Below are 23,819 nucleotides of genomic sequence, written 5' to 3'. Positions count from 1 at the left end.
GTGTGTGTGTGTGTGTGTGTCCTCAGTTTCTTCCTGGTGGAGTTGGACCGTTGTGTCCAGAATCACGACCTGCTGGCCGACCTCTTCATCAGACACGTGAGCTCACAACAAAACTTTTTTTTTGAACGTTTTTTGCTAATTTCAGTGAGATGTTACATCGCTAACACGTGACACTTTCGGCAGCGGCTGGAAATTGCTAAATAAATACGACCTCAAATGGCCAGATGGGGGCGCTATAATTAAGACGCTAAAATGTGATTTTGGAAAGGCCACGGCCCTCACAATGTGAGTCCAGCTGACTTGAAATTTGACCTCAGAGACAAAGCGTGTTAAATGACAAAGATGATCCATGTATATTAAATTATTTTGAAACTGCTCAACAGGGGGCGCCAAGACACCACGTTGATTAAAAAAAAAGAAAAAATGAACATCTCCCGTTGAATGGCGGGACTGATTTGTTGTAAAATGTTTGTGCAGGAGCGTCGCCTCCACATGTACGTGGTTTACTGTCAGAACAAGCCGAGGTCAGAGTTCATCGTCATCGAGTACGAGACCTTCTTTGAGGTAACGCATCACTTCCTGCTTTATCAACTCTTTTTGTGTTTGTCTTGTTGTGTGAAGAGTCATTCTGGTGAAGAAAAATACAGAATACCACCAGACTTACGGTTTCCGACATTTTAAACACCGCAGTGATCAGCTCTGTTTTTGATTGTGAGTTTTTCTTTGTTTTTTCCTGTTTGTAAGTTTGATTCTGTGCTGCTTTGTTGGAAACACGGCTGCAAGTAATGTTTATTTTCATGATCGATTCGGTTTTTTTTCTGTTAAATGTTGAAAAAATGCAAAAAAAGCTTTTTATAATTAAAATATAATTAAAAGCAACAAAAAGCAAAAAATAGACATGCCGTGTTAAAGAAACAACACACAACTATAGAAAAAGTAAAAATAAAAAGTAGTAAACCCTAGCACAGTCTTGGTGTAAGATATATATCTATAAAATACAAAGTGTAAGAATGAACTATAATACACTTTACATACACTAAAATACAAATACTAAAATATCAAGTACATCCAGAGGATAACATACTACAGTATAAAACGAAAATCTGCAGTTTCGTTGAGTTGTGGTTTTCAGAGAGCAGTGAGGAAGAGCGGGAGAATAAAATGTGCAGATATATCATGTGCAAGGTTTTTAAACAGCATGAAAAAAACAAAAAACAAAGATATTCAATTTGCAAAAGAAAAAATATAAAACAAGAGAAAAAATGGGTCAAATCTGGCAGGTGAATAATTTTGCTTTGCTGCTTTAAAAAAACAACAGAGTCCCACCTGAAGAAGACGAGCTGATTAAATCAATGAAAAAGGAACAAGAAAAAGTCTGAAACGCACCTTTAAATAAACGATTAAATAATTCCTGCAAAACTAAGAAATGATGAAATAAAACAAAGTGAATCTGTGTGTGTGTGTGTGTGTGTGTGTGTGTGTGTGTGTGTGTGTGTGTGTGTGTGTGTGTGTGTGTGCAGGAGATCCAGCACGAGATCAGCTGCAGGATGTCCATCAGCGACTATCTGATCAAACCCATCCAGAGAATCACCAAATACCAGCTGCTGCTGAAGGTCTGCCAGGAGCCGCGAGTTCATGTCTCAACAACACGTCTTCAGCGATTCAACGATGACTTTTATTTTGTGTGTTTTTCAGGATTTTCTCAAGTACACGTCAAAAGCAGGACTCGACTGTGAGGAGATCGAAGTGAGTCAAAATCTCTGCGTTATATTTCAGTTCAGGCCACAAAAAAAACATTCAGCGTCATCAAACTTTAGTGAGGGGCTCATATCAACATGGAAGCTGCAAATGCGAATTTCCAGCCCGAGAAAAGATTTGGAAAAGTTAGGACATCCTGAAAGTTTTGGAAAACGCATGGAATTTTCAAGGAAATTAGAAAATCCAATATTTTTTTTACAGTTTTCGTCTGATAAAAAGTGTCAATTTGGTGATTTTCTTTAAATAAAAAAATGCCAAAAAAAATGTAAAATAATTTTTTGTTGATCTCCAAAAAAAACAAAATTTGAAGAAAAAAGAAATCACAAAAAACATTTAACCATCTTTTTATAGGAAAGAAAAGCCTTTTATTGAAGAAAGCCTTTCCCTTTAACAAAATATTTTTTAATTCATGGTTTAAATTCATCAAACATTTTTAAAGAAAACAAAATCAAATTATTAAAGAAAAGAATTACCTTTTTATAAATCATTGCCAAATATTTTAAAAATCACATTTTTTTAAGCCAAAAAAGCACCCAAATTTTTATCAAATAAAAAAGCTAAAACATTTTTAAAGAGAAAACAAGGCATAAAAACGTTTTAATGCAAACACGCCTGCTGTGTTTTCTTTAAAAATCGACAGTGAAGTCCCTCCCCCGCGCCGAAAAAATGATCTGACAGGCCTCCCCCTTTTTGTTATTTCTGAAAACATATGATCAATAAAGTTTGACTCAAAGTCATTGAAAAGTCATGGAAATTAAGGGGTTAAAATGTGCGTGACCCCCGTTTGTGATATTTAAAGACCGTGTGTTTTGTGTTTGTTTTGGACAGAAAGCGGTGGAGCTGATGTCGTTGGTGCCGAAACGTTGCAACGACATGATGAATCTGGGACGCCTGCAGGGATACGAGGTACACCTGTCTTTACCTGTCTCTGTCTGTCCATCTGTCCATCTGTCCATCTGTCCGTCCTGCCGTCCGTCCGTGTGAACGCCCCGAGTTGGTCTGTCGGACAGGAAAGTGACGTAAATTTCAGTCCAGGATGAGAAAATAAATAAAGATTAGAAAACTTTGAGCTAATTTCAAGAGCTAATATGACTTAATGAAGTGTGTTTTTTTTGTAAACATTTACATTTTTCAGAAAATTTTTGCTTTAATTTTTTTGTTAAGTTTCAGTAACTTTTTCAGGAAGTTATTCAGTAACTTTTTCAGGAAGTTATTCAGCAAGTTTTTCAGTAACTTATTCAATAAGACTTTCAGTAACTAACTAAGTTTTTTTCAGTAACTTTTTTGTTACGTTTTTCAGTAACTTTTTTGATTAATTTTTTTGTTACTTTTTTTAGCAAGTTTTTCTGTATCTTTTCTGTGAATTGTTACAGATTTTCAGTTAGTTTTTCGCAGTTTTTTCACTAAATAACAGACGTAAAAATTAAATTAATATAACTCTGACCAACTGAAAGTCTAAAGGATCAATAACAGAACCCTGAGGAACTCCACCAGCAATTATCAATACTGTCAACGGGACAATAATGTTGTTCTGCAGCCCCCTCACCCGAAAATACAGGTTTAAATGAAGTAAAAATATAAAGGACTGACAACAGAACCCTGAGGAACTCCACAGGTATTTAAAAACAATGTCAACAAGCCGCCAAGTAGTGGAAAAACAAATTTTGCAGAAAATATAAAAGACCGACAGTAGAACCCTGAGGAACCCCACAGGTAACACGGACTCTAACCTGTCTTCCTGTCCTCACCTGTCTCTCTGTCCCTCTGTCGTCCAGGGGAAGTTGACGTCTCAAGGGAAGCTGCTGCAGCAGGAGACCTTCTGCGTTTTGGAGCAGGACGGAGGAGTTTTGTCTCGCAGTAAAGAGCGCCGAGTCTTCCTGTTCGAGCAGATCGTCATCTTCAGCGAGCTGCTGCGAAAAGGCTCCAACAACCCGGGATACCAGTTCAAGAACAGCATCAAGGTCAGCCTGGTTGACACGGCTTTAATCAAGACACGGACTGGTTTACACTGGGAGTAATGGTGTTGTGTTTGTGTGAGATCAGGTGACTTACCTGGCGATGCAGGACAGCGTGGACGGGGATCCCTGTAAGTTCGTGTTGTGGTCTCGCGGCTCAGCGGAGCGCTTCACGCTGCAGGCGTCCTCCGCCAGCATCAAGCTGACCTGGGTGGAGACCATCGCCACCCTGCTGGACGCTCAGAACAACTTCCTGTCAGGTGAATACCAGGGTGCCTGCTGTCAGATTTTGGAAAAGTCCTGGTGTTTTGTTTCTCAAACCTGTATAACACAACATGTGTTCAAGGACTGTCGGAAATTTGAAAATCCAACAATAACTTCTGTTTTTACAGTTTCAGGCTGTGATAAATGTCGTCAGTTTAGGTGAATTTAAAAGACAACATGCCTTCAAAAAAAAAAAAAAATCCCCAAAAATTGTTGAAGAAAAAAAAAACTGAAACTGAACATTTTCCATTAAACTCTGGTCGCATTTACATCTGGATTGGATGTGGTTTAGTTGAACCTGAATCTGATCCGGTTTCAGCCCTACAGTCTCCCATCGAGTACCAGAGGAAGGAGGGCGGGATCTCTGTGACCCGCCCTTTGTCGTCAGGACGACCGCCGTCGGCCCCGCCCACACCCAACGGCCACGCCCCTCAGCCTCCTCCTGACAGCGAGCAGGACGACCAGGTTTGAACTCGGCCCCCCTCCGAATTTCAGGCTCCGATTGTTAAAGTTTTGAGCTGATCGTGACCTTTGACCCCTCAGGAGCTGGTGCTGGTGCTGCAGGACTTCGTGGCGGTTCGGGAGGACGAGATCTCCGTGTTTCGGGGCGAGAAGGTTCAGATTCTGGCGTCCAACCAGCAGGGTCAGAGTCTAGTGTACCGGCCCGCCAACAGCGACTCGCCGGCCGCCGAGGGCTGGGTGCCGCGCAGCGTGCTCAACACACACTGACACACACACACGCGCGCACACACACACACACACACACACACACACACACACACACACACACACATACACTGACAGCAGAGTCCCGTTTACTCAAGTACACGCCAAATACTGCAGGCCGTCAGAGCCAAAGGCATGCTGGGAAATTTATCACAGTGGTTAGAGTGGAGCCTCAGGATGGTGACATCAGCGAGCCCAAAAAAACCCAAAATATCAAATCAATGACTGAACGCGGCCGATGTTTCCTGCAGCGCCGCCATCAGGACAAACTTTACGTTTCTCAAAATTTACCTCGGCGATTAAATAACGTTATTTTTCTGTCATTTTTGCTTATTTGAACTGTCTTCTATTTCCTCGCCGTTGTCGATTTAAGCTTTAAAATTCCTCTAAACTGTGAAAAATCAGTTGGAACAACATAAGTTTTCTGAGTAATCAATACTTAATTAAGTACTTATGTACTTAATTACAATATTTATGAACACGTTTTTAAGTTGATTATTTATTTAAAAAATTCAGTTGTTGTAACTGTTTTTTCCATATTATTTAAGGGGAATTTAAATTTTCTTGGCACAGTTGATTAAGTCTGGTTATTTTCCTGCCATTATGGATTATTTTTCCTCTTTAACCAAATTTTAATTGTTTGTGCTACAAAATTATTTAACATTTCATATAAATAAAAAAACAAACCTGTGAAAAGAAACTGAAAATTTTAGAGGAAAAAAAGCAAAGATTTGAAACAAATCTGAGAAAATAAAAGCACCTCCTGCAGCAGAACATGACGTTGTACCTTGTGGCCCCTCAGATTGACCTTGTGGCCCCTCGTTGGGCCCCTCTGATGGCCGGCAGTATGAAACTCTCTCCCAGCAGCAGCAGCAGGTACTGTTAGTCTCCTCCCTCCTTCCTGGTGCTTCAACACTCAGCCAAAACACACCGCCGCCCTTGCCTCGTCCAATCAGACGGCGTCGGCTCGGCCTCCAGTTTACTGCCCCCGCCCCCGGAGCGAACCACTCTGACGACGTCACAAACTGTTTCCTGTGTGGGGAGGGAGACCGCATCTTCATCGTCATCTTCATCATCACCGCCGGGACTCCAGGAAGCAAAGACAGAACAAAAAAATTACAAAATAAAAGCCTCCTGGAAGAGAAGAGCCCGCCAGCCAATCAGAACTCTCTCTGCGTGTCATCCTGTTAATAGTGTGTATAAACGGACCGCGGACGCACACACTCCCGACACACACGTCACCGCTACCCAGAAGATGAAGATAATTATTAAGAGTATTAGAATCTGTTTTTCACCTCAATTAGACAAGTTTGTCATATTAATGTTTGTGTGTGTGTGAGAGAGCGTGTGAGTGTGTGTGTGAGTGTGTGTGTGTGTGAGTGTGTGTGTGTGTGTGTGTTAGTGACGACGTCCTGTGTGTGTGTTTTTCCACGGACAGTTAGGTGGTGTCCCGGTGTAGCGTTGCGATGATTGTGTTTGCGGTGACACCAGGTTTTTTTTGGTTTTTTTTTGGTCTTTTTAGCGAACCAGAGCCGCCGCCGCCAACCTCCCCTTCTCCCGTTAATCCCCACTGTTACCATAGCAACCGGCGTCCCTCCCTGTCTCCCGTCCTCCCTCCCTGTGCGTGCAGCTCTGGTTAGTTTTATGCATTTCTTGTTCCTGTAAATAGACCAGACCTCCAACTGCTCCCCCACTAACTCTGGACACCGTCTGTCCCTCTGTCCGTCCGTCTGTCCGTCCCACAGACAGACGGATGGACAGATGGACGGCGACTCCACCTACTGTGACTGTCTATAACCTTCAACACGCTCTCTACCTGTCTCTCTCTACCTGTCTCTCTCTACCTCTCTGTCTCTCTCTCTCTCTGTCTCTCTGGTGCCATTCTCAGACAACACCCCGGTCCTTAAGGTGCGGCGCCGCCGGTCAGGTGCACGGGCGACGGAGCGGTCAGGTGGTGCACTGTGAAGGGTGTAGGGAGAGACGCAGCATAAAAACAATAAAGGTGGAACCTTCGATGCAGCTCGTCAGGGTGTGTTTTTAATGTGCAACTCACACTGGTGTGGCTAAAACGTCGTTTCTCGTGTGTTTTATCCAGAAAGATTATCGTGTGTCTGCAGGTTAAAATCTAAAGATGTAACTGTTTGGATGTCAAAGGTCAAGGTCAATGTGACTTTGTGCCAAATTTGAGGAACTCCATCGAGGTTTTACTGGGTTATTGCGTTCACGACAACGAGACAGATGCAAACGTCCACTTTTGGTGGTCAGAGGTCATTGTGACCTTGCACTCATCTTCTCGTGATAGCAAGATCTCAAGATTACCTCGAAGGAATTTCCTCAAATTTGGCACCAACATCCACTTTAAGTCAGTGATGAAATGATTAGAATTTGTTGGCCAAAGCCCACTGTGATCTTGTCCCCCTAATTTTGTGATTGTGATTAGTCAAGAATAACTTTGGACAGTTTCCTCAAATTTGGCACAAACGTCCACTTGGGCTTAAAAATGAATGGATTACAATTTGGTGTGACTTTGCAAACATGTTTTTGGCCATACCTCGAAAATTAATACGCTTATTAAGACACAAAAATGTCTATAGAGTAAAATGATGAAGTGATTTTATAAAAAGAGGTCGACTTCAAAATCTTACACAATAACGCACGAGAAAATACTCTGTCACTAAAACATTTCCTCATGGCTAAAATCAGCTTCATTCAAAACACACACAATGGTAAGTGACGAGTCCAGTGTGTGTTGCACTTAAGTTAATGTTGCATTCAGGTCACGTGGGAGTTCCCGAAACGTCAATGGCGTTCACGTCATCATTGTAGTTTTAAAACCCCGGCACTATATAATACAGAAGTGCCTGAAAAAGCAAAACGCACAGTATTTTTAACCCTCACACAAACCTGCTCTGCAGTCAGAGACCTGTCTTAAAGACGTAAACGCCCGCGTCTTCATCCCACGTGACACGAACGCAACATTAAAACAGATGAATGATACGTTAAAAAAGAATTACAATTAAAATGACACTACCTTTATTTCAGGAATGTCGATGTTGTCATTGGGAATGCAAAAAAAAAAAAAAAGCAGAAAAACAAAGAAAAGTAACGTCTGTGGGTTCGATATCTTTGAAATAAAATGTCGCAACTTGTGAACTCGGAGTGCACCAGATGGTTTTAAGGTGGATTATAGTGCACTACAGAGGGTGATAGTGCAGTTTAAGGTGGTGTAAAGTGGAAAAAATGTGTATAATGAAGAGTTAAAGGTGTTATGTAGTGCTCTGTGGAGGGTTTAGGATGGAAGGAAGGGCACGATGAAGGGTGTAGGGTGCAACAAAGTGCACAAGATTTCAGAGTTTAACTCAAACACAGTGATGAGGTTTAGAATGACGGTAGTGCACTATGAAGGGTTTAAGGGGGAAAATAGCACACTATGGAGGATGGAAGTGCACTACGAAGGGTTCAAAGGTGCAAAGTAGTGTACTACAGAGGGTTAAGGGTAGATATAGTGCACTACGGAGGGCGTAGGGTGCTGTTTGAGACCTAGCCTTGTTGCCGTTTGGCAAACTCAACTAACCAATCAAACAGTGTTATTTGTACAGAACTAACAGCTGCTAACTGACTGCTAACAGCTCTCTGTCGTTGTTTGTAATAAACTTCATTTTTCATCCAAAACTAGCCGTGTATGGTCTTTGTGATCCGTGGACTGTCGTTTTTTTTCAAATCTGAGTTTGGCATTTTGCCCACACAGATCAACCTGACTCGGGGCTGGTTCAAGGTAAACCTGAGCCAGCCCTAACTATGAGCTTTATCAAAGAGGAGAGTCTGAGCCAGCCCTGACTATGAGCTTTATCAAAGAGGTCTAAAGTCTTATATGTACTATTAAATATAGAGAGAGGGAGAGAGGGAGCTCTGTGTATCACAGGAAGTCTGCTGGTGACGAAGTCTGCTACTCGGCCAATATCAGCCTAACTACGGGCTGGTTCAAGGCAAGCCTGAGCCAGCCCTAACTATAGGCTGAAATTAAGTATTTGAAGCTCATGCTGATAATAGCCGAGGCCACAGGCTTTATGTTTTCAGGTTGTCTGTTCAGCCATATTCATTAACATAAAATCTTAACAACCCTTAAAGGGAATTTCTTCAGATTTGGCACAAACATCCACTTTGACTCAGTGATTAAATGATTATATTTTGGTGGTCATAGGTCAAATGTCAGGGTCAATATGTGGGATTTTTTTTCCAGATTTGGCACAAATGTGCACTTAGACTCAAAGATTAGACTGATTGATTAGACACTTAAAATTTATTGTAAGTTTCATCTATAATGATATCGAGCAAAGTAAGCATTATGTGTGTGTATGAGTGTAGTAATAAAGCACTATGAATGCATTATAATTCACTATGAATGCATTATAATTCACTATGAATGCATTTGTAGTGAATTATAGATGTGGCCTTTACAGAAAGTGTTTTTTTTCCTGCAGAACATGAACGACATCAGTACGCGGCGTCACCGTGTGTCATATTACATAAGAACGCTGACTTCGGAGCTTAAGACGAGGAGTGAACTCCAGTCTGGTGTCAAAGCTTTAAACTCAATTTTATCTCTGCAAGTGGAGTCATAGCTACTGAAAAACACCACAGACACTCAAAAATAATGTTTCTATCTTTCCCTAAAAGCATCAACAAATCCAAAGTGTTTTTTTACGGTCGGTAATGTGAAGGTCAAGTTGTTGGCACAGATTATTACAATCAGAAACTCTGTTAAGAGCAGCGGTAAAGCAGTAAACTAATTTAACCAATTACATGCCACAGATAAAGCTGAAGAGTTTGAAGGTCAAACTTGGGTTTATCGCACTTCTGCAGCCATTCGGAAATAAAACAACTTTATGAGTAATTTTTAAATTCTTACATTAAAAAAAAAAAAAAAAAAAAAGGTTCAACTCTTAAAACCGAGCAGTTTGGCGTGATTTCTGTCAAAAACATAAAAAGAAAAAAAAATGACCCCAAAATTAGCAAGAAATGAGTAAAAAAAAAAAAAAAAAAGAACGAAAATTACGTGAAAATAATATAAATAAAAATAAAATAAAATTAAATTTTAAAAAATTTAAAAAGGAAAGTAAGTAAAACAAAAAACAAATGAGTAAATGACCTGGAAAAAGCGTTTAGGAATTATAATTATTCTGTCATATAATTTTAAATTGTAATTATTATAATTGTAAATATTGTTTTCTCTACAAATTTCTTGCAATTTGTGGAACATTTCTTAATGTGTTGCTTTTTGTTTTTTTCCTATGTTTTTTAAAAAAATCGCACCAATATTCTCAGGGTTCAGAGGTTTAAATATTTGTGAATAACGGCTGAAAGCAGCCGCAAGCAAATAAATGTCGCTCCAGGTTTCAAAGGGTTAAAGTCAACCTTTATCCAAACTTTTGTCCCCAAAAAGTAAAAGTAAGAGGTAAGAATTATTTAAGAAAATATCCAAAAATAGGTACAAATGTGCAGAGAACTATATTTAAAATTACAATTTATTTCTGCATTTAATTAATTTACTTTTTCTTTTCTTCAGCACTTTTAAGGTAATTTTGTTGTTTGTTTTTGATTCTTTTCCTGATTTTTTCTGGTAATCTCCTTATTCACTTATTTTTCATAATTTTTGGGCCACGTCTTGTTAAGTTGCTCATTTCTTTGTCAACATGTTTGACTGAAGTAATCAGTGAATTCTTGTCTGTTTAAGCGTTATCTGCCATCGGTCACTGTGGCCCTGATGATGTCACAGTTTTAGACGCTGAGCGATAAGACGTCCGCTCGTCTTTTATTGGGAAAAGCCGAGTGAAGTCCACCACAGGCCGCTTATGTAAACCACCAAGTTTATGTCACTTTTTTTCTATAACCTGGAGATCGTCACGAAGACCGACGCCGGCTACATAAGTTTGGCTGCCGTCGCTCAGCGCGCTCAGTCGCTGAAGTGGTGCACTCTGGGAAATAAACACGGGAAACATGCAGTCGATATTTACGAAGAACGGACTGGAAACTCCGGAGCCGGTGAAAGCTCAGGTGAAAGGTGAGTCTGAAAGTGTTTTTAAAGGGTTAAGATTTCATTAACTGTTAATGTATTAATTACAAAACGCTTCAGGTCACAGAGCTTTTTCTTATTTTGGTTTAACAGAAGAAAAGTGAACGAAAACGTGAAACTATCTCTGCAGAAGCTTCGTTTTGTTATTTAGAAAAATTAAATACAATTTTTGATACACAGGAATCTCTTTTTTTATTGTCTATGAAAATGTCATTTATCATTTTGCATTTTAAGAGTTTTTTATTTCGTTTGCTTTGACAAAAGAAAAATTAAACACAATTTAAAAATATTTTTGCTGAAGCTTTATTTTTGATATTTAAAAAACAGGAATTTAAATTCTTAATACACTTTTCTTGAGTTCATGACATGAAACATTGTGGTAATGTCTCTTAAATCGTTATTTTGCATGCAAATAAAATCAAAATAGTGCAAAAATGCATGCAAAATTAAAATAAATCATATGTTTTGTAATATATATTTGCATAAAGTAATCAACAATTTAACAAATGTTATTGATTTTGTTTTTTTGTGGTTTTATTGTTGAAATGTGTGAAATACAGGCATTTAATGCATCTTTCATATGTATTTATGTTTTGCAGGTCACTGAATTTTTCTTTATTTCTTTTGCTTTGACAAAATTTTGAACTGTTTGTGGAACAACTTTGTTTTTTTTTCAACACTGTTGTTGTTTTAACATCTTTATGATGAATATATGAAATTCAGGTATTAAATGCATCTGTAAAATGTCTTTACTTGATTTTATCTCCTTGTTCACATTTTGTTTCAAACCTCACGTCTGAGTATCCCAAAGACGCCGTCTACATAAAAACACCAACGTCAACAGACAGTATAAAGGTTAATTACCTGTGTGACCTTTGACCTTTAGGGTCCCTCCCGTCATGGCTGCAGGGGACTCTGCTGAGGAACGGGCCCGGACTTTTCTCCGTGGGAAAGTGCGAGTACAACCACTGGTTTGACGGCATGTCGCTCATCCACAGCTTCACCTTCAGCAACGGTGAGACACAAAATTAAGATTTAAGCGCAACTTAGACTCACGAAAGAAAAACGGAAGTTAGAGTTAAAGTTAAAGTCAGAGCTGCAGGACTTTACCTGCTGTTGTTTTTTTAGGCGAGGTGGCCTACAGGAGCAAGTTTCTCAAGAGTGAAACCTACAAAAGGAACATCAAGGCCGACAGGATTGTCGTCTCCGAGTTTGGGACCATGATCTACCCAGATCCCTGCAAAAACATATTTTCCAGGTACAGACCAACCACGAGACATAGAAATCTGCTTAAGTCCATCCAGGATGTACAGAAATTTCTTTTTGTCGATCCAAAATTTGAAATTAATTCTAGCCTGTCCAATTAGTTAAAAAATTGGTGTAGTCCAACCAAAATTTGTAAAAATTTGTTTTACTCCTTTCAAAACTTTGTAGAAGGTTTAGTCCTTTCAACATTTCAGAAATATGTCTGATTCAACCCAAAATTTGACGTAGTTTGTTGTAGTCCATCCAGGACTCATAGGAATCTGTTTAAGTCCATCCAGGATATATAACAATTTGGTTTAGTCCAACCAAAATTTGTACAAATTAGTATTAGTCAAAATAGTCAAAAAGAAATGTGTTTTAGTTCATCCAAAATCTGTAAAATTTTGTTTTAGTCCATTCACAGAATGTACAGAAATCTGTACTCGTCCATCCAAAATTTGTGGAAATTAGTTGTAGTTCTTCGAAAATTAGTTGATATGTGTTTGAGTCCATCTAAATTTTGTAGAAATCTGTTTAAGTCCATCTTGTGAAAACCAAAACCCCCGTTAACGCGTCTGAAACTCTCACCAGGGCATTTACACACCTCAGCAACATCATCCCCGACTTCACTGACAACAACCTGATCAACATCATTCGTTACGGTCAGGACTACTACGCCTCCTCCGAGGTCAACTACATGAACCAGATCGATCCCGCCACCCTGGAAACAGTCGGCAGGGTACATCCGTCTCCGCCCGCCTCCTCAAAGTACAAATACTTCCTCAAATGTTCTCGTAAAACAACCTCTCCGCCAAATTTCAGATCAACTACAGGAACCACATCGCCCTGAACTTGGCGACGGCTCACCCTCACTATGACAGCGAGGGCAACACCTACAACATGGGCACCGCCATCATGGGCTTGGGCCTGCCGAAATACGTCATCTTTAAAGTCCCTGCTGATTCTTCAGGTATGGATTGGACTTCAGGGACCTCCGAAACATGTCTTTGCTAGTCAAAACTGAGAGAACTCGAACAATAAAGATTTCCGAGCTCCGGAAATCTTTATCTGATGACAGCATTGAGGCTAATCTAGGACCTTAGGACATTTCTACGACTTCACATATTTGTATTTATTTTAGGGTATTTCTGAAATTTTCGGACATTTCTAGAACTTTAGAACGTTTCTTGGATTTTAGGATATTTGTAGGCTTTTTGAACATTTTTAGGATTTTAGGACATTTCTGGTATTTTAGGAAATTTCTAAAATTTAGGACATTTCTATGATTTCAGGACATTTGTAGGATTTTAGGACATTTGTAGGATTTTAGGACATTTCTGGGACTTTAGGACATTAGTGTCTCAGCTGTGTCCTCTGTCGGGGGTGTGGGGGATCCTCCTCTGGCTCTTTTTTTGATCAACAAGCTCTATTTTGATGCTATTTTATGTCTCTGACACCTTATGGAGACTAAAAAGACAAAACAGAAATGTTTAATTGCAGCACAAAGGCTAATTGGTTTATGATGCTGCAATAAAACAGTTATCAGGTCTGATGACCAGACGACAGACTTGATATCAGTAAAATCAAATTATCCAATAAAGACACTTGACAGACGATCTCTGCGTTTACAGTCTCTTCCCAACATGTAAACAGGATTCCTGGTTTCATTTTTTCAGGGTTGAAATATTAACAATACAGGGATGGGGGAGCTAAGTAGTTAAATTTAGGACTTTACTAGGCTTTAAGGACATTTCAAGGATTTTAGGATAATTGCAGCATTTTAGGACAATCCTAAGATTTAAGGATATTTCTAACATTTAAGAATGTTTCTAGGATCTTACGATATTTCATGAATTTTAAGACATTGTTTCTCTGATTTTACGACATTTGTCAGATTTTTGGTCATTTCAAGTTTCTGAGGACATTTGTAGGATTTTAGGACATGTTCTGGATTTTAGGACATTTCCATGTTTTTAGGACATTTAAAGGTTTTTAGGACGTTTCAAAGATATCGGAAATTTGGGGGATTTTAGAAAATTTCTACAATATATGACTGTCTCTAAGTATTTAAATATGTTTTTAGGATTTTGTTGTAGGATTTCAGGACACTTCCATGTTTTAAGGATATTTGTAGGTTCTTAAGACATTTCTAAAATATATTATTCTCTCTAGGAATTTAGGACATTTCAAGGATTTTAGGACGTTTGATAAAACAGATATATGTCACACCACATTGTGAATCTAGAGAATTGCAGCTAACACCTGGATGTCAGTTTTACACAGACTGAGATAACAAATGTGGAGTTTGTTCTCACAGTCTGATAACAAAATCATAACTAATGCTGACAATGATGTTTGTTCCAGATAAAGAGCGCAATAAGCCGGCGCTGAGGAAGGTCCAGCAGGTGTGTTCGATCCCAATGCGTTCCACTCTGTACCCGAGCTACTTCCACAGCTTCGGCATGACCGAGAACTACATCGTGTTCGTGGAGCAGCCCTTTAAACTGGACATTGTCAAACTGGCCACCGCCTATTTCAGAGGGGTCAACTGGGGGAGCTGCCTCAAGTTCGATAAGGATGACACTGTAAGATCAATACTTACAATTAGCATTTCAGCATTTAAGGAAAACATGCCGGGGGTCAGGGTCTTGAGGGATTGTCTCAATTCAAACGGGAAGATTTCGACCACTTTCTCTAATAACTCTGTCCCAAGGGACAACGGGGGACTCGAAAACCAAAGTTAGGGATAAAAAAAAAGAAATGGGATTGGGTTACAGCATCAGGTTTTAGGAGAGGTACTTCTAAACTATTGTGGGTTGAATGCAAAGTTCAGCTCCAACTTCCTCTGTACTCTGCAGACCTTGTTCCACGTCATCAACAGAAAGACAGGAAAGGCCGTGTCCACCCGTTTCTACGGCGACGCCATGGTGGTCTTTCACCACATCAACGCGTACGAGGCCGACGGCCACGTGGTGTTCGACCTGATCAGCTACAAGAACAGCAACCTGTACGATATGTTCTACATCCAGAACCTGAGACAGGGGACCAGCAACTTCATCGAGTCCAACAAGCACTTCTCACCACCGGTTTGCCAGCGGTTCGTCCTGCCGCTCAGCGTCCACAAGGTATGGTCACATGAACAACCCCAAAACACAGAAACTTTGTCGCATGCATGTCTTTAGAGTTTGTAGTATCGTGTTTTTTTAGGACTCTCCCAGAGGATCAAACCTGGTGACTCTGGAGGACACGATGGCACAGGCGGTGATGCAGGAGGATGGTGATGTCTACTGCCAGCCAGACACCCTGTTTGAAGGTTCACCATCTGCACGGTTTGATTTTAACCTTGAACGTTAAGTCCTTCCTACATTATATGTCTGATTCCTCCTCAGGTCTGGAGCTGCCGCAGATCAACTACAGCTTCAACACAAAGAAGTACAGATACTTCTATGGCTCCAGGGTGGAGTGGTCCCCTCATCCCAACAAGGTGAGACACCTCAGACTACCGTCAACGCCGACAATCACCAAAACGTCTTTCAGAACCTGTCGACCAGTTGTTCCAACATTTTTGTCCAGACTGAAACATCAACAACTATTTGATGGATTTTCACTAAAGTTGGTTCAGACATTAATGTTCCCAATAGGACGAATCCATATTACTTTGGTGATTCCTGAACTTTAAATCAAGCGCTGGTCTTGCTCCAGATCCAAGTGATTAAAACAGGTTTAGTATTGTGCAGTTGCAAAAACAGTCAACCATTCAGTGCTTTGTAGGTGGGATTCATCATCTTCATACATTTTCTGTTAGCTGTGTTGCTGTCTACATGAAAAACAATGACATTAAAGTGACAAAAATCGGAAAAAGTCAGCCCAATCGTCAGAGAGACTGTTGGAATTGTACGTTTTTTCAAACCTGGTTTGAAAAAACGTACAATTCCAACGTACAATCCGCTGAAGCACATCTTTTCTATGATAGAGAAGCACTTATCAACATTGGGAAAAGTTGTGTGGGGTTTGGACTGTGAGAGGATCTACACCAACGGCATACGCCAAGCAGCTAGTCAGACCAGAAGGGAGAAACAAAACCGAAAGACAAAGAGAAGGAGGAGAGCCGGCATCAGGGCGAGGCTGACCGGACTTGGACCGAGAGCAGTTCCTCTACCAAACCGTCTTCTGGCTAATGTCCGCTCGCAGGAGAACGAAGTGGATGAGATGTGATTCTGGCTCATTCAGCAACAGGAAGGAGAGACCTCTTTTGCACACACCTTCACAGAGACATGGTTAACCCCTAACATCCAGGGACACAAGACTCTGATGCATATTAAAAAAAATGCACTGCAGGAATTGTATGAGACTGTCAGCAGCAAAATGCCCAAAAAACCCTGATGGACCTTTCATAGTAGCTGCTGATTTGAATCGACTCATCCTTCAACTCCAAAGACGTAGCAGGATCAAGGACAAATTTTAATTTAATTTTTTTTAATTTTGTGAAAAAGTGACTAATACATCTACCTTCTTCCTTAGCAATGTAGCAACAAGTTGCTGAACTTACTTGACTTAAGCCCTTTGGTCCTACAGGAAGCATTGGCTGTAGACATCTTCCATGTCACTCGGTTGTTTGCAGATTCTTTTGGATCTCCCCAGTTGAGCCCAGTCCTCGACATTTCTGCCTGGACTCCTCTTCTCCAGCTGTTCTTGGGGGGAACCTCTTTTCCTTGTGGGTTCAGGGCTTGTTGGATGATGTTTTTGGCAGGTTTTCTGACGGTGTCCAGTCCAAGTCCACATTCTCCTTAGCATTTGTCCACTACCTCTGTATGCCTTGCACCCTCGTCTTCATGTCCGGAGTAGATAATGGACTTCCTGCTGGTCAATTTGACCAACCGACTGTGTCCATCTTGTTTCTGCCGATCCAAGGACAGAGAGGTTGTAGTGCACCATTTCTTTGGCGTGTATGGCAGCCTGGATCACGGTTCAGATGTTCAGTTCAATTTAAGTTCATTCTGGAAACATGAAGGTCTAAACTGTTTTCATCCAAGAGCTTTTTCTGTCCAGACCAACTCAACTCTTATTAACTTTAACATTCTCTCTCTCCGTCCAACAGATTGCTAAGTTTGACATCGTCACCAGGAAACACATTGAGTGGCGTCAAGAGAACTGCTTCCCCTCAGAGCCCGTGTTTATTGCGTCTCCGGGAGCCGTGGAGGAAGACGATGGTGAGGGCTTCGCTTTGTCCTTCAACAATTTGGATTCACAAATTCAAGAAAGTCGAGATAATTTCCATCTTTGTGCTGACTGTTTGTATTTTCTGTCCTGCAGGGGTGATCTTATCGTCCATCGTCTCATCAGATCCGAAAATCTCTCCATTCATGCTTGTCCTCAATGCCAAAAACTTGGAGGAAATCGCCCGAGCCTCCATCCCCACCACCGTGCACATGGACCTTCACGGACTCTTCATCCCCGCTGCCGTCTGACGGCCGAACACACAAACCAGATTCATTATTTATTCTTTTATGTAAAGTCTTTGATATGTTTGAAGATGTTCATGTGTCGAAACCTCAAACTGTATTTGTACCTAAACTGTAAAGTCACTGGGGATTATCAACAAACTATGACGTTTCAAAAATGTTTCTTCTGGAAATTCTGTCATAATTAGTGCATAAATTCTTGAGTTACTTTCAAAAAACATGTTGTGTTAAGTCATGGGGCCTTGACTTTTTAACACTAAATTCAAATCGGTTTCTCCCTTACAGCTCTCTTGAAATGTTCCCAAAATGAGATTTACACAAGGTCAGGTGGACATTTATGCCAAATTAGAAAAATACCCTTTATGGTTTCCTTGAGATATGGAGTTCATTAGAATGTGACATTGACCTTTGACCACCAAGTTCAAACCAGTTCATTCTTGAGTCGAAATTAGAGGAAACTCCCTTAAGGTCGTCTTGAGATATCGCATCCACAAAATGAGACGACACAAATGTGTGGGACATTCCTTTTCATGTTACTCACTGTCATTTTTCAAAATAAAACCAATTTGTTAAAGTTTTAAAGGGTTAATTTTTCAAGACAGCTTAAAGGCGCCATACGTAACTCTGGAGAAAAACAGCTGATAAGCGAGACTCATTCCCAGGTGGTCAAATACCGACACTTTAGGTTAGTGATCAGACCAAACCACCAACTGCAAAAACTAAAAAAAACTACTTAAATACTAAAAACTAAAATTCATTTTAGTCTGTTTGTGAAAGAAACTAGAAAATTAACTTTGTGCAGGATTACAAATTCTTATGAAAATGAGCAGGAAGAATTGTCATTTTAATTTAGTTTCCACAAGAGACAAAAAATAGATTTTCAATTTGTGTTTGCATGTTTGGTAAATTTTCTTTGAGGTTTGAAAATTCAAAATTATAGTGATTAAATAGTTGTATTTCATTATATATATATATTCGTTAATTTTGACTTTTTCTTTTTTTAAATACATTTTTAAGTAAACTTAAAAATGAGATTAAAAAGGCAATTTCTTTTCTATTTTCAGGGTAAATTCAGATGCAACAGTCCAGTTTAAACCTTTATTTTATTTAAGTTGCAGATTTGTCATTGTATTTTAACTCTTTAAAGCACGTAGAAAGAAATACAAAAAAAGATGTTTTTGTATTTCTAAAGATGCAATAACCTGTGATAAAATGCTCCACCATTCTCAAACATGAAAATAGAGTTTAGAGGTTTGAAAATGCTTAATTCCTGTGAACATAATAATGATTAATAATTATTATTATTTTCAAATTGAATAAAGTGAATCCTAAACATTAAAATTACATCGCAAACTGGACTTTTGCATTTGAATTTAAACAGTAATGTTGATTTTATGAAAATGAGCTTAAAGGAAATGAGGGTGAATTCAGATGCAAAAGTCCAATTTAAAACTTTATTTTTCTTATTTAAGTAGCAGATTTGTTTTTGTAATTTAACTTTTTAAAGTACCTAGAAAGAAATACAAAAAAGGGACTTTTTAAAAGATGCAATAATGTGTGATAAAATGCTCTTCTTCTTCTCAAAAATGAGAATAAAAGTTTTAAATTTCGGCGTTAAGCGCGTGTTGTTAGTACTGACGGCGGCGGCGGTTAGAGTTTCTTCTTCTGCAGACAGAAAACTGAACGGGAAACTCCGCAGGTTTCATCAGAATCATGGGAATTTATTACAGCAGCAGCAGAAACAGTTTAAAATCTTCCATCCAGTCGACACACCGCACAGCAAAGCCGCCAACGCCGAGTCTTTAAAGTCAACGCCATCGCTGCCGCTGCTTCAATGATTTGGTGTTTTTTTGTGAAACCAGAAAAAAATGAACTTTTTTTCCTCTTTCCACTCTGGTGATGCTCAATCCCATAATGCACCTGGAGTGGCTGAATGCCGGCTCCTCGTTAAGCTCGTTAAGTCTGGAGAGGAGGGGGCGGAGCCTGGGACAGGAGGCAGCAGCCACAAACCAGAGAAGAAGAAATAATAACAACGTCGATGCTGAAGAACAGGCACGTTGGAATACTGAGAGTGTGTGTGTGTGTGTGTGTGTGTGTGTGTGTGTGTGTGTGATGTGGTCTAAACTATCACTGTTTACAACAGTGGAAAAAACAGTTTGTTTCTCACAGAAAAACACTTTCACGTCTTTTTTTTTTATATTTTCCAGCGCCATCTGAGGGAGGTGTGTGTGTGTGTGTGTGTGTGTGTGTGTGTGTGTGAGGTCCCTCAGATGATCTCGAAGGTCTTCTTCAGCTCCATGATCAGCTGCCAGTCCGTTTTCTGCATCTCGTCTCTGAACCAGTTCTTCAGAGCGTCGATGGACGCTCGCGTGATCTGAAACACACAAACGTGCTCTGACGTCATGAAGAAAAACTGAACGTCAAACAGAAACTAAAAAGAGTAAATAATAATAATAAAATAAAAATAAAAATAATAATAATAATACATTTTATTTATTGAGCGCTTTTAAGAAACTCAAAGACACTGAAAACATTCACGTCTCACCTCATCAGTACGACAAACTCCTCCGCTCTTTGTTTTCTCCAACAGAGAAAAACTGTTGTCATTTATTGAAATATTCCAGTCAAATTCTAATCAGGTCATCCTTGAGTCCAAATGGACGTTTGTGCCAAATTTCAAGTCGTATCCTCGAGCTGTGGTTGAGATTGGACTGATCTTAAAGCTGCGACTATCAGATCAGTTCATGGTTAAGTCCAAGTGGACGTTTGTGGCAAATTAGATAACATTTATGTCAGCGGTTTTTGAAAAAATTGTTAAAAATAAAAAAAGACAAGGTCACAGTGACCTTTAACAAAAAAAATAAAATCAGTTTACAGTTGAGTCAAATTGGACATTTGTGCCAAGTTTGAAAAAATCCTCTTCAAGTGTTTTTGAGATATCGCGTTAACAAGAATGAGACAGTCACAGTCATACTGACCTTGACTTTTGACCTTGGACCACCTCATTCCATGGTTGAGTCGAATTGGATGTTTGTGCCAAATATGAAGAAATTCTTTAAATATTGTGTTCACGAAAATGCGACTGACACAAGTTTAGTCAAGTGGCTTGACCTTTGACCACCCCCTTCTCATCAGAGCATTGCTTAGTCCAGAAGGATGTTTGTGCCTAATTTTAAAAAAATCTCTCAAGTGTTCTTGCAACAGAGCATTCACAAGAAAAAATAAAAAAGAAGCCATTGTGACCTTTGACCATCACCAAAATATTATCAGTTCATCTTTGAGTCCACTTGAACATTTGTGCCAAATTTAAGAAAAAAAATCCCTATAAGCATTATTGGAGATACCACATTCACAAGAATGAAAAAAAAAATTGATGCCACAGTGAGCTTTGACCACTAACAAATTCTAATAAATGCATCCTTGAGTCCACTCATTGACTCTAACATTTGTGCCAAATTTGAAGAAATTTCCTCAGGTGTTTTAGAGATATTGCAGTAACAACAGTGAGATGGACCCAAGGTCACCGTGAACTTGACCTTTGGCCACCAAATTCTAATGGGTGGACGTTTATGCCAAATTGTAAAAAAAAAAAAAAAATCCTAAAGGCATTAGGGATATAAAGGTCACAAGAACGAGACAGACAGTTTAACAGGAACCTCTGACAAACCAAATCTAATCAGTTCATCACTGATTCTAAATCAACGTTTGTGCCAAACTAAATTTGTTCAAGGAATTTGTTTGTTTGAGACATTAGAGAATTTACAGTTTCTAATTTAGTTACAAAAAACAATAAAAACATGTTTAGATTAATTTAATTGGTTTAATTTAATTTAAACTGAAACTGAAACTAAACTCGACTTCTAACAGATACGAAAACGTTCCTTCCTTCATCTTTCCCTCACTTCCTCCCTTCTTACCTAATTCATCTCCTCAGTTCTTCACTTCTTCTTTTCCTTCAATTCTGTCTCCTGACTGTGACATCATCCTCCAGGAAACGCACTTTCCTCGTAACCGTGACGACGGACAAAACAAACTGCAAGCTCCTGAAGAAACTTTTTAAATGAACCGTTTCCTCCTCCTCCTCTTCCTCATCCTTACCTTGCTGACGATGATGTCGGTGGCCTCAAAGTGGCGTCCGTACATTTTGGGCGACTCCCCGGGGATGGGCTCGATCTTGATGCAGACCTCCTGGCCCTTCTTGGCCATGTCCACGGACTTGTGGTTCATCTCGATGCTGGTGACCACGCCGATGTCCACAAACTGAAACACACCCGAGACAATATGAATGAGAATTAAATCAATAATCGCACGTGCGCGGAGAGCGTTTGTGGATGTCGTCTTACCCCTTTACTGGGGACGCAGAGCGGCGTCCCTTGTCGCAGGACGCCGGCCTCGATGGAGACGCCCATGACGATGGGATCTCTGGAGTTAAAGATGAACTGAGGAAGGACTCGCAGCTTTGCCGGGAAGACGGCGATGTGCCTGAGGACATCACCTGACATCACTCAAACAAGAAGAACCAACAATGACGAAAACGTTCCAATAAAATGTTTTTGTTCCTACTTGAACTCGTCCTGTTTGGCCTTCTTGTAGTCCTCTCGGTACTTCGTGAAAGCGTCAAACAGATGGTAGATGATTTCGGCCGAGAAGATCCGAACTCCCAGACTGTCGGCCATCTCCTGACTCTCCCGCTCCACCTTCACGTCAAACGCCAAAATCACCGCGTACCTGCAAAAAGATCACCGGTCAACGGCGCCGACCACAGCAGCAAGACGAGGTTCCACCACAGCTCCTTCCTCTCCCGGCTGCCTCTCTGCCTACATTTACATTTCCTCTAAAAAAACATTACTTAACTGTTCTCATCATTTTTTCAGAAAATATAAAACTTTTTCTTAAAAAATAACTTAATTTTTCACAATATATATTTTTTCTTAAAATATTTCGATTTGGCTTAAATCATTACAACATTTCTTATCAAAACATTATATCTCTGAAAATATAAAACTTTATTTTTTCAATATATTTTTCTTACAATATTTAGATCCGTAACATTTTTTACATTTTTCTTAAAATATTTTTCTTAAATTCTTTTCAGAAAAACTTTTTCTTAAAATAGTACAATACTTTTATCTCCAAAAATAACAATTTCTTTTTGAATTATTTTATTGAAACATTTTTTTCATTATAATGTAAATATTTTGACTGTTTCTTAAAACACAACTTTTTTTTCCAAAAACATGAGTAATTTTTCATGAAATAAATAATTTTTTCTTCATATATTTATTTCTCACAATGTTTTGACCTCCTCAGTAACTGTATTTTAATTTAAAAATGATCAAATCATCAAACAGTCAACTTTAGGAGAAGATAAAACTGCGAAAACAGGTGAAAGATACAAAACATTAAAAATGATCAAAGATTACGATGTTTGTAACAGAGCTTGTTTTCTTTTGCAAACTAACTTGAAATAATTCCTGATTTGTCCAATATTTTGGTTTTGCTGTTTAATTACTTTTTTAAATCGTTATTTTCTAAATCAAAATGTCTAAAAACCTTTAATAAATTAAAATAAAACAAAGTAAAAAAAGAAACCAGCGAAAAAAAAAGACTTTGGCAGGTTCATTAATGGACATCATTTTCTGTTAATAATTCTTAATATATAAAAGCCTGTACATATTCAAAATAAAATAAAAATAAAGAGACTCATATCTGATTGGTATTTTCAGAGTAAAGTGAGGCTGACGTACTGCGGGTCGTGCTCCAGCATCGCCGACGCCTTCATCACATCCTTCTTGTGAACCGGACCGATGTTGATCCCAGCATACTGCGGACACACACACACACACACACACACACACACCCTTTCTTTTAGGCTCTTACTCCCTTTGCTTTTGCAGAGTAAAGGTCCTGAAAGAAGCGCCCTGTACTCACGGGGACTTTAGACGTGCGCAGGAACTCCAGCAGCGCCTCCAGGGAGCCCAGTGTGGACGCCTGCACGTAAACGCCTTTCTCCTCCAGCTTGATGCAGCTCAGCGTCTGTTTGAGCTCCCGGATCAGTTCGTCCTGAAAACCAGCACCAAGCCATCAACTGGGAGCCTCACAGGACCAGTTCAGCGCTCTGTGTGTGTGTGTGTGTGTGTGTGTGTGTTACCCTCAGGACGGGGGTCTCGTCGTCCTTGCGAGCCACCAGCAGGGGGAGCCCCGCCAGCGTCTTCTCCAGGTCTTTCCCCAGAATCTTGACGCCCTGAGACGTCGACACCTCCTTGTGCTTCTCGTACTGGCTCTGCAGTCCATCAATCAATCAATCAATCAATCAATCAATCAAAGAGCCAATAC

At 39.7% G+C, this 23,819-nt stretch overlaps 3 protein-coding genes across 3 annotated transcripts in view; 2 read left to right on the top strand and 1 right to left on the bottom strand.

Moving 5' to 3' along the window:
* LOC121963052 (kalirin-like) overlaps positions 1 to 5,053 on the top strand; it is a 5,841-nt gene extending 788 nt beyond the window's left edge. Inside the window, exons 2-10 of the mRNA XM_042513424.1 lie at positions 27 to 96; positions 478 to 564; positions 1,521 to 1,613; positions 1,696 to 1,746; positions 2,587 to 2,664; positions 3,534 to 3,719; positions 3,802 to 3,973; positions 4,297 to 4,442; positions 4,521 to 5,053. Coding sequence (XP_042369358.1) covers positions 27 to 96; positions 478 to 564; positions 1,521 to 1,613; positions 1,696 to 1,746; positions 2,587 to 2,664; positions 3,534 to 3,719; positions 3,802 to 3,973; positions 4,297 to 4,442; positions 4,521 to 4,706 — 1,069 coding nt within the window. The 3' untranslated portion in view covers positions 4,707 to 5,053. The remainder of the gene's footprint in view (positions 1 to 26; positions 97 to 477; positions 565 to 1,520; positions 1,614 to 1,695; positions 1,747 to 2,586; positions 2,665 to 3,533; positions 3,720 to 3,801; positions 3,974 to 4,296; positions 4,443 to 4,520) is intronic.
* A 5,647-nt stretch (positions 5,054 to 10,700) lies between these two features.
* bco1l (beta-carotene oxygenase 1, like) lies at positions 10,701 to 17,489 on the top strand. The gene is made up of 11 exons (XM_042513345.1): positions 10,701 to 10,764; positions 11,663 to 11,791; positions 11,905 to 12,034; positions 12,613 to 12,760; positions 12,844 to 12,991; positions 14,386 to 14,606; positions 14,880 to 15,146; positions 15,229 to 15,334; positions 15,411 to 15,505; positions 17,120 to 17,231; positions 17,335 to 17,489. The coding sequence occupies exons 1-11, from the start codon at positions 10,701 to 10,703 to the stop codon at positions 17,487 to 17,489; spliced, it is 1,575 nt and encodes a 524-aa protein (XP_042369279.1).
* A 1,694-nt stretch (positions 17,490 to 19,183) lies between these two features.
* On the bottom strand, positions 19,184 to 23,781 carry LOC121963051 (eukaryotic translation initiation factor 5B-like; the record flags this gene model as incomplete). The annotated part of the gene is made up of 7 exons (XM_042513423.1): positions 19,184 to 19,857; positions 21,582 to 21,743; positions 21,827 to 21,965; positions 22,047 to 22,211; positions 23,231 to 23,307; positions 23,415 to 23,546; positions 23,635 to 23,781. Coding segments are annotated over 7 exons (930 nt in total), but the record flags the coding sequence as incomplete, so codon positions are not given.
* Positions 23,782 to 23,819: the final 38 nt, after the last annotated feature.

Source organism: Plectropomus leopardus, chromosome 24 (assembly GCF_008729295.1).
Source record: "Plectropomus leopardus isolate mb chromosome 24, YSFRI_Pleo_2.0, whole genome shotgun sequence".
Classification (NCBI taxonomy): domain Eukaryota; kingdom Metazoa; phylum Chordata; class Actinopteri; order Perciformes; family Serranidae; genus Plectropomus; species Plectropomus leopardus.
Note: the sequence above shows the minus strand (reverse complement) of the source record. Positions and strands in the feature narration are given on the sequence as shown.

Coding starts and splice junctions, on each gene's coding strand:
- bco1l (XM_042513345.1), top strand. CDS start 10,701: ATGCAGTCGATATTTACGAAGAACGGACTGGAAACTCCGGAGCCGGTG. Junction 15,147..15,228: donor TGCCGCTCAGCGTCCACAAG/GTATGGTCACAT, acceptor GTGTTTTTTTAG/GACTCTCCCAGAGGATCAAA. Junction 17,232..17,334: donor AGCCGTGGAGGAAGACGATG/GTGAGGGCTTCG, acceptor TCTGTCCTGCAG/GGGTGATCTTATCGTCCATC.